General features: G+C 44.3%; 1 protein-coding gene across 1 annotated transcript; it reads left to right on the forward strand.

Annotated features, from left to right (window-relative positions):
- Window positions 1-2,130: 2,130 nt before the first annotated feature.
- Window positions 2,131-3,255, forward strand: LOC127323829 (uncharacterized). Its single transcript, XM_051351939.2, has one exon. The coding sequence runs from the start codon at window positions 2,251-2,253 to the stop codon at window positions 3,007-3,009; it is 759 nt and encodes a 252-aa protein (XP_051207899.1). The 5' UTR covers window positions 2,131-2,250; the 3' UTR covers window positions 3,010-3,255.
- Window positions 3,256-9,985: the final 6,730 nt, after the last annotated feature.

Raw genomic sequence — 9,985 nt, forward strand, 5'->3', positions numbered from 1 at the left:
GATAAAATCATTTTTGCACTTAATAATGTGTCTGGGCCAAAGGACAATGCGAAGACACCTTCCACGGAGTTTAACGGGAACCGGTACGGGCAGAGCCCGCCCGTACCGTCTGCACGTACCGCACGCCCGAGGCACCGCCCCGTCAAATACTTTCATCCCCCACGGACGGATCTGAGATCGGAGTTGAGACGCGACCAGAAACACCAGAACACCGCCCCAGAAGAGATCTGAAGGAAGATCAAGAAGGGGCTTCATGGACGTTGCTGCCCGGATCATTGGAGGACAAGGCATCATCACCACAACGAATCACCGATTATATCATCTCCATTCTATTGGATTGTAATCTCCATTACCATTGTGGTTCATACTTGGATTCATACCGCCATTCCTTTTCCATACGCAAGTTTATGATGATGTTCTTGATTGTCTCCATGTGTGAGTAGTTCATCCCGTTCTTGGGGGAGATGGAGAAACCCTAGTGGTACTATTATATGAACTAAGATGATTTATACATTTGCACTATGATTATATGTTAGTGTTCTCTTGTGATGTTGCATGATGTCGACCATGTAATATTTGCCTAAGGGTCACATGAGGGAACTACCCTCAGAAGTGTGGTAGTGTATACGGCGGGAAGTGACATCCTGTGTTCGGTGCACTATTGTACGGAAGAGGGGGATAAGAAGGGACTCGCAAGCTTAACAAGTAACCATGGGGCAATCCCTTAATTGTAACAGATCAATAGGTGGCTTGCCGAAGGTCGGGCAGTGGTTACTCAGGGATATGTTATGAGATACATATTCCAATTCGAGCCTTTCTTATATACATGGAGAGCTAAGATATGAATTATCTAGTTTGTGTATTTAGTTAACACTAGTGGTGGAACCAACAACCCTGAGAACATTTTAGCCTTATCGCAGTCCAAACACAATCTTTAGTTGAATTTATATTCTTCAGTTTTAGTTATTTACTCTAAAAAAACACATACAAAACCCTTTGCAATTTAAATCCTTCACTTGAGATTTGAGACAACTTTTCGTAATTATAGATATAATAGTAACAACGGGTATCAAGGTCATTACTAGTAGCTTCTCGTGGTTCGATACTCTTATTTCGAAACTAGCTACAATTGATCTGTGATCTTGCAGTCGTCACTCAACTACTCTCCGGTGTTCAACCGGCTTATGGAAGGCACTGCTCCTAAGGTGAGCTATGAGATCAATGGCAATGTATATGACAAGCCATATTATTTTGTTGATGGCATTTATCCTGGCTGGGCTACACTAGCGAAGACAATCCCTAATCCTCAAACAGGCGCAAGAGGCTTGCAGAAAAGATGTGGAGCGAGCATTTTGTGTGATCCAAGCGCGTTGGGCTATTGTTCGCCACCCAACTAATGCATGAGGTGATGACATGTTCTGTGATCGTGCACAACATGATCGTCGAGACAAAGCGTCCTGATGACCGCGGTGAACACGGATGGGACTTTCAATGTGAGTTGGTTGAGCCAACCCCTAGGACGGGTACTTGGGAGGAGTTCTGAAATATGAACGTTAAAGTCTCTGACAAGACCATTTTCAAACGCCTCCAGAAGAATTTGTCTAACCATCAGTTGGCATTGGTGGGCATGAGTAGCCAATCTCATCTAATTTTATTTGTTAATTGTGGTGTATGCCATATGTTTAATGTTTGATGCATGTAGACTTTCACATTTATTTGGTCATAATAATAAAGTATTTAGAACCTCTATTTTCGCAGTTTTTTATGGCTAATTTGTTTCATATGTTACATATTTTCGGTGTAAATAACACTAAACAGGCCTCATCGGACAGCCGCTGGGGGCAACCCTAGATGCAAACGAACAATGGTGGCCCGACAACCATTTCCGCGTCCACGGCTGGAATCAAACGGACGCGCGCGGTTATTTTTACCATCCGAAATGCGTCGGGCCGCTGGAGATGCCCTAAACTACCAAACTCCAGCTCAATATATGTTAGATTCTTAAACTACAAAAAAAAAATGATAGCATATCCCAATTGTGAGAGAGAAGGGAACATATTTTTTCTCTCTCTGGACAGAGCAAAGCTACTCTGCCACACTATAAAAGGCCCTCACCTACCCATGGCTTCTTCTCCACATGAGCCATAGACAACAAACAAGATCAATCACATAGCTACATCGCAGCTATAAACTAGCGCTACTACACTAGAAGCTAGCATAAGCAGAGAAGAGACAAGAAGAAACAAGATCATGTACCACCATAACCATGGCGAGGTGGCCAGCCTTCACTTCCTCCCGCCTCCAAATCGTCCCCCCTCCTTCGCCGCTCACCACCACATAAACATGGCCCTGCCGCCTCAGGCCTACTTCCCTCCCTCCTTTGATCCTACTGCTCTATTCGCCGGAGACGATGCGTCTCCTAGCTTTGAACTTAACACTATCCTAGAAGAAGCGTCTCACCTTGCCAGCGGCAATGACTCACCCAGCTCGGGCTCCGACGCCGGAGGCGTCAACTACTTCCAGGTGGGCGTTGCTAGCGATGGCGTTGGCGTTGGAGCTGCCGAGGAGGAGAGGAGGCGACGGCGTATGGTCTCGAACCGGGAGTCGGCTCGACGGTCGCGCATGCGCAAGCAGCGGCAGCTGAGCGAGCTGAGGGCGCAGGCCGCGCACCTCCGTGGCGCCAACCGCCGCCTCCTCGACGAGCTCAACGGCGCATTGAGGCAGTGCGCGGACGCCCGCCGCGAGAGCGCCCATCTCAGGGACGAGAAGGCCGAGTTGACCAAGAAGCTCGAGCAGCTGTCGCACCAATCGGCGCCGGAAAAGAAAGCCGCCTCGAGCAATCATAGTAGCTGTTCCTCGGAGGAGACAGAAGGAGAGGAAAGCATGGGGACAAGAGCCCAAGAAGGCACCACCGAAAGCCACAACCGTTGGCGCCGTTGTGGCCACGAGGAAGCGGGAGTCGACAAGAGCAGGACTGCAGGACTGCAGGAGTCGAGGGCCCAAGGCTGAGAAGGTAAGCATCGGAAGCTACGGAAGAGGAGAACGCTTCTAGTGTGGCTTCTCCCGGGAAGAAGGTGAGGTGGACGAGCTACGGTTCTGCACCCGGTGCGAGGGTGACGAAGAAGAAGGCACTGCAGAGTTCCTGAATCACTTTTTATCTGAACCTTCCTGAATCAGTTTTCTTCACAAGACGTTTTCCGTCTCTGTAAAACGTATAACTAGCTAACTCGGTGCTTGTTCGGAACTTCGGATGCTTGTTGCTTGAGCTATGCGTCCTTCTGATCCTTCAAAAGATATGCTCTATTTTGCTCTCTTTTTAGGGGTGCACTTATTTTGCGTAACAGATGTGTTTGTGTATGATTCTATCATGCAGTGCATTCTGATTTCTGAAAAAATATTGAAGGAAAATTCATATTTCTGAATGTCACGGTCCTTCAGGAACTGAGGAGAGCCATAGAGCTGTGGCCAGTGGCCAATACAGGTTGATGGACCCGGTTTTATGGGCTGCCATCTAGAATAGCTCATTGAACAAGCAATGTACTAGCTGATGCGAAAATTCTTGTTCAAGATCAGATCTATAAAGAAACACAAAGGTTACACCATCACTATCCATGCATATTTTATTTTACCTTCAAAATAAATAAGTGTCTCAACTTCTATTTTTTTACATATTTATAGAATATTACCTTAACATACCACATTCCTTTGATATTTTATTTCAAACTTTAAATGTGCTTTTATGGCGTTTTCATTATTGTAACTTGGTTTCTACGGATATTTTCTCTTGAGCGAGAGATCAACAAACCATCGTTGTTGTGATGTAAAAAAAATGGGTGTCCTCGTTTTCTTCAACATGCGTCCCGATGTTTCCCCTCGCCTCTGGTGACCGATGCAAAGAGGTGAGGGGACCCTAGATGCGCGTAGATTAGGTACTGCCTACGTATATTTTGTATGTCCATGGCTACGGTGTCTCTGTGGTGGATACCAAAAAAGATCCTTTGCTTCAGTCCCGTCATGGTAGGATTGTCATAGTCGATGTTGAGGAGAGAAATTCCTAGTAATCGTCCACATTGCATCAGTATATCAGGATGATGGTGAGAGAAGTGCCGCCAATGCTGAGTTTAATTTGGTGTCTAGTTTCTTTAGTTTGTCTTTTTGTGTTATTTGTATTCTTTCACAATTGTTTGGTGGCCTCCTTTACAAGGTTTTTGGCCCAAGACACTAAGCATTCGTTGATGCTCGGTTTTCACAACTATCATGGTAGGCGGTTTCTTGGGGGACTCCCCAAAACTTTAAAGTTGCTCCAAGTTATATGAATGTTCTGTAGAGACATATGGAGGAACTTGAAGATATGATTGTAGAGACCACTATATGCATGTTTGGTTCAGTTTATTGGATTGGACATATATACTAGCCTCAATTACTCAATGTAAACTCCGATGATCATTTTCTAAGAAAAGCCAGATCATTTTCGTAGAGAAAAACTGGTGCTAGCTCTGAAGTAAAAACCCACAAGCCTGGTCGATCTCCGCGCGACACCCGTCCCTCACCGGAGCACCATATACCGCCGGAGGGTCGTCCCGCGGCAACCCGCAAAGCAGAGCACGACGGCGACCACCCCAAATTAAACAACCAACATGATTTGACGATGGTGCCGCATAATATACTCCTACTAGTAGTACTAATTAATCACCAATCAAGAGCGCCCCTTGATCAGCACAAGGGTTCTCTCAAATCCTCAATGGCCTCTCTCGCCCACACGTATATCATCCAAGTAGCTAGCTTCGCCTGCATAGCTTGATTAGCTAGTGGAGTTTTAATCACCCAAAGCGCCGGCGTACCAAAGTTGGTCTGCATCACCCTGGTGATTTGGACGCTAGATCGTTGGGCACAACTTGCACTTTCACCTCCGTAAGCTAATTAGCCACTGACCCTCCTTCTTTCTTTCGCATCGCTATTGGATATGGTCCATCAGTGAGTATGATATTTACAGTGGTTTGTCTTCAGTTTATATCTTGAACATATATTCGAAGAGATCTGCAGTCCGAACAATTACCATGCGATTTCTTTTTTAGCTACCGTAATATTGGTGGTCTATTGCTGCATGCGCCTCTTGGACAGATGCAACATGTAGTAATTGGCTGGGAAGCGTACGTACACCCACTACGTACGATGCAAGGGATGAAAGAGATTCGAGTCTTATCCACAGCAATCAATCGATCCAGTCGGTGTCGAGTCCTCCAGGCGATGCAACGGGGCGACCCAATTAGGCGCTCCTAAACTGCCAATAATTTAACGAGTGTATGCAAAAGGAGACTACGGCTTTACGCCCAGAAAGGGATCTTGGTAGTGCAACTGAGCGCAAGTGCGCGTGTGTTGAGGAAAAGGAAGCTAATGCCCCGAGCACAGAGACGCGCGCGCGGTGTGGTGACGATCGGCGATCGCGACTCGGCCGGGCCTATCCGTGAAAGCAGATCGCTTGGTTCCGGGGGAGAGGAAACGATACGGATCTTGATTGTGATCGTTCCGCTGCCTTCCCGTCGTCGTCTTCAACGTACTGGAGGCACATGGACTGACACATGGTTCATGTCTACGGATTGGAATCCTAATGGCGTGTCTGATCATGCTGCTATTTTATTAGATACGTGGTACATCCATCAGGTTCCTCATAAAATATTTAAATTTGAACTCTGCTGGTTTCTCATCGAAGATCTGGCAGATGTTGTAACTAAAGTTTGGTTGTAACTAGATGGCATGATGATTCGACCCGGACGAATGGAACCTGTGCGCGCGCGCACCCATTTACGAAAAGTTTTTAAAAATACTATTTAAAAGTTTTAAAAAAATGTGAAGTAAAATTTTGCATGTACATATTATGTTAATACTTACTCGTGTCAGTTTTCACGAAAAAATACCATTGTGTGTGGCCTGCATAAAAATGACAAAATGTCCAAATGAGAACAGTGAACATGAATTTGTACTATTCACAGGAATAGGAATTTGCATTTTGTCATTTTTGTATAGGTCACACACAATGGTATTTTTCCGTGAAAACACACACGAGTAAGTATCAATATAATATCTATATGTAAAAATTTACTTCACATTTTTTGGAAACTTTTAAATAGCATTTTTTGAACTTTTCGTAAATGGGTGCGCGCGCACCCAAGTTCCATTCACCATTTCCGCATGACGATTTTGCTAATTTACGGAGAGTTCCTAAAGGCTGGAACTTAAATATCGAAGGGGCGTACAAAAGTGAGAGGGATCTGATTTCAGAACATGTACGCCGATGACACAATTCTTTTTATGGATCACGTCTTGGAAAAAGCTCGAAATCTGAAGTTAATTCTAACGGTATTCGAGCAATTGTCATATCTCAAAATTAATTTCCATAAAAGCGAATTGTTCTTTTTGGTGAGGCTAATGACGATGCCAACCTTTATGCCGACTTGTTCGAATACAGTCCCGGCTCCTTTCCGATCAACTATCTTGGTATTCCGATTCATTATCGGAGACTGATGTTGGCGGAGTGGAAACTCGTCAAGGAAAGACTTCAGAAGCGTTTAAGTAGTTGGAAAGGAAAACTGTTGTTCCTTGGGAGGAGATTAATGCTCATAAATGCAGTACTTACGAATATGGTACTCTATATGATATCTTTCTTCCATCTACCCAAAGAAATCTTGAAAAGATTAGATTATATACGTTCAAGAGTCTTTTGGCAAGAGGGCAGCGAGAAGAAGAAATATCGGTTAACTAAATGGAGTGTTGTATGTCGTCCAAAAGATCAAGGTGGACTTGGTGTTCATGATATTGAAGTTAAGAACAGGGCTTTGCTCGGAAAATAGCTGGCCAGGTTGTCAACACCCGAATTTTTAATTCCAGATGCCTATTATGCCATACATCGCAATCCCCGGACGATTGTTTTTGCGAGACATAACAGTCGATATCACAGAACATCATTCATTACAAACCATAATATTCTTACAACAAGGGATCACATGATCCAAGTCTTACAACAACCGTTGATCTAAGGATCAATTACAAAACGTAGTAGCGGTTCATCTGTTCCACAGGCAACGTTTGACGTCAGGAGGTAGTCCTAGTTATCGTAGACATCCTCCTGTCCACCTTCTTGGTACTGGTTCTCCTATTCATAGTCTGGCCATTTGAATAGCCAGGGATAAACCCATGAGTACTTTAAAGTACTCGCAAACTATACTAACATAAGTACTAGGAACTCTAGGCATGGTTCTAAGCTCTAGGTTCATTTGCACAAAGCCAGTTTTATTTCATAAACACTTACGAGTCAAAACTCTTTATTCCCTAGACTTACTCAAGTGGGAACATTAGTGTCATTCCCACAACTCTGTTGGGATTCAAGTCAAAGTCAAATTTCAAGTCACCGTTCATTTGATAAAACACCTGCCAACGGAACAGTATGGCCATCCAACTGTCCATGACCGCGGACGCGGCCATTCGAATAGTTTAACACTCTGTATAGGGCGTACTCTTGTGCCACAACTTTTGATTACATCCGTCAGATATAATCCTGAATCATCATAACTCAGTATGCGGATCATCAACCATTAACCTTTCACTTGCATAACCTAGTATAGGCACCTCCCCTATGAGCTTGGCCTCCTAGTGATAGCAAACTGCCATCCTAGGAACTGCACAGGGCTTGGGTAGGACATTCAACTCTTTTCACGTCATTTCACTTTCAACGGAGGCAGCCTCAGCATAACCTCTATGACGCTTGTTCAGAGGGAACCCATACTAAGATACATAAATTTCCAGCTAAAGCCTTACCCATAATCAGGTATTGTGGAGGTACTCTAAAATTGGAATGGTATCGCATCCGACTCCAACCATCAGTTTTTATCAAATTCACCATGTCATCCAAAAATCATATTCACCTTCAACACTTTCAATAGAATGACTCATCATTCCAAGATTTTCAAAGTCATTTGCTTCACAAGTTCCCATCTAGAGTATTCAATTTTACTTTAGCACTAGCAACTAGTCATGAGGGGTGCTAACTACATTTTTTGATCTCTAAGCTAAGTGTGAAGCTCTTGTGATACTCTACCACTTAGACACAATTTAAATACAACAAGTAAACCTTCGTAATTAAGTAAAAGTAAAGCAAGATAAAAATTTGGGCTTGGATGAATAAAACTTTAAACACCAATATTAGTGCCATGGTATCTTGCACTAGTAACCTGGCATAGTAGAGCTTGCATTAGGGTAGCTTGCCTTGGTTGGTGTACTGATCAAAGTGTTCCTCTTCTTCTTCGTAGAAGACCTCCTCCTCCTCGTAGCCTTCGGTACTAGCGTCTATAAATGGATACGATGTAACAATCACCAACCAATACTTAAGGGGACTATTTAGCTATAATGGCTCACACAAGATGATTTATCATCCTCACAATCATCACTCCAAATCACACTAGGGTTTTCCCTACTTAGTTTTGAGAAAAATAATTTCCTCTCATTGAAAAACAAATACTAAGATTTAATACCTACTAGGGTTTTCATTTATTTCCTTTGAAAGTAATTTCCTCTCATTGATCATTACTAAGATTTAACTTCCTCAAATAATAAAGTATGATATCATGTTAACCAAAGTCACCACTTCATATTCATCCATTTGGGAAAATGATTTAGATGAGATACTACATCTCATACCATTTAAATACTACTTTGGAAAAGATTTAATATTCTCAAGTAATAACATATGAGGTCATGAAGACTAATGTCATCACCTCACATTGAATTACTTATAAAAGTGATTTAAAAAGGAGGCTATACCTCATAGGTTTGAAATACTAGTTTTGAAATAATTGAAATGAGCTAGAAATGGCCACATAGCTAATATTTGAATCTAGCCCATGATCATATGAAACAACCATGTCATATTTTTACATATTCAAATAGAGTATTTGAAATGTGGATTATGAGAATTGGAATCATCTCAAAATCATTTATGGTTGATTTTTAATAAATGTTTAAAATCTGAAAAGGTACTGCCTTGTTATTTTTACTGTATGTGTTCTACCATGCTTGTGGGGTTGCCACTAATTTATTTGAGTAGATAAAGTCACAAGCTTTCCAGATAAATTTGAATCATCAAGTTTGGTTCAGTGGGTCTTTTTAAATCAAATTCTGAATTTGCAGTCAGAAATAGATTCAAACTAATTTGGAAAAAACCAGATTTGAATTACTGGGTCGCGCGGGAAAAGAAAATGGGACGGCCCAGCTACGCACTAGTGCGCAGCAGGCCGCCTGACAGGGGGTCCCATGCGTCAGCGAGTTATAAAACCCAAAACGGTATGAGAGAAGGAGGACCGCAGGATTAGAACTAGATCGCACGGCTCATGTTTGCCTCCATCCGCGACAGGAGGCGGCGAGAGGAAACCCTGCCGACGGCGAGGAGGTTGGCTAGGGGAGTACCAGGGCTCCGGCGAGGCTCCGTGAGGCGGGAAATCGGCGTGGAAGACGACGTCGAGGTCAGCGATGGTCGAGGGAGGGGCTGAGGTAGACGGAATCGTCGTCTCCGTCTTGCTACTACCGCAGCGGCTCCGGTGAAATTCCGGCGAGGGAGAAGGCAATGTGGAGGGGCGAGGGGTCGAGGAGGCTCAGTGAGAAGTGGGGAGTGAGATGGTGTGAAGAATTCGTGTTGGGGATGCCTCTATTTATAGCGGGCGAGAGGGGCAGGGGGTGCGGCCATAGCGAACGGTGAGGTGATGCTACGGGCGGCTAAGGGTGTGGGCGAGGACGCGGAGTTGTTCACGGTGTCATGGCGAGCAGGACAGGCGTCATGGCACAGAAAATGGTGGACGGTGGCGTCTGCGTCATGCACGTGTACTGCGGTACCGTGGCGGAAGTCGTCGATGTTGGCGACGGCGATAGGGAAGGGGAGCGAGAGAGGAGGTGTCTGGCGGCTAGCTGGTGTCGTGGCGATGCTACTGGCGAGCGCTGA

The sequence above is a fragment of the Lolium perenne genome, chromosome 7 (genome assembly GCF_019359855.2).
Source record: "Lolium perenne isolate Kyuss_39 chromosome 7, Kyuss_2.0, whole genome shotgun sequence".
NCBI lineage: Eukaryota > Viridiplantae > Streptophyta > Magnoliopsida > Poales > Poaceae > Lolium > Lolium perenne.

Excerpts from the sequence above, each read along its gene's own strand:
- LOC127323829 (XM_051351939.2), top strand. The coding sequence starts at position 2,251 with ATGTACCACCATAACCATGGCGAGGTGGCCAGCCTTCACTTCCTCCCG.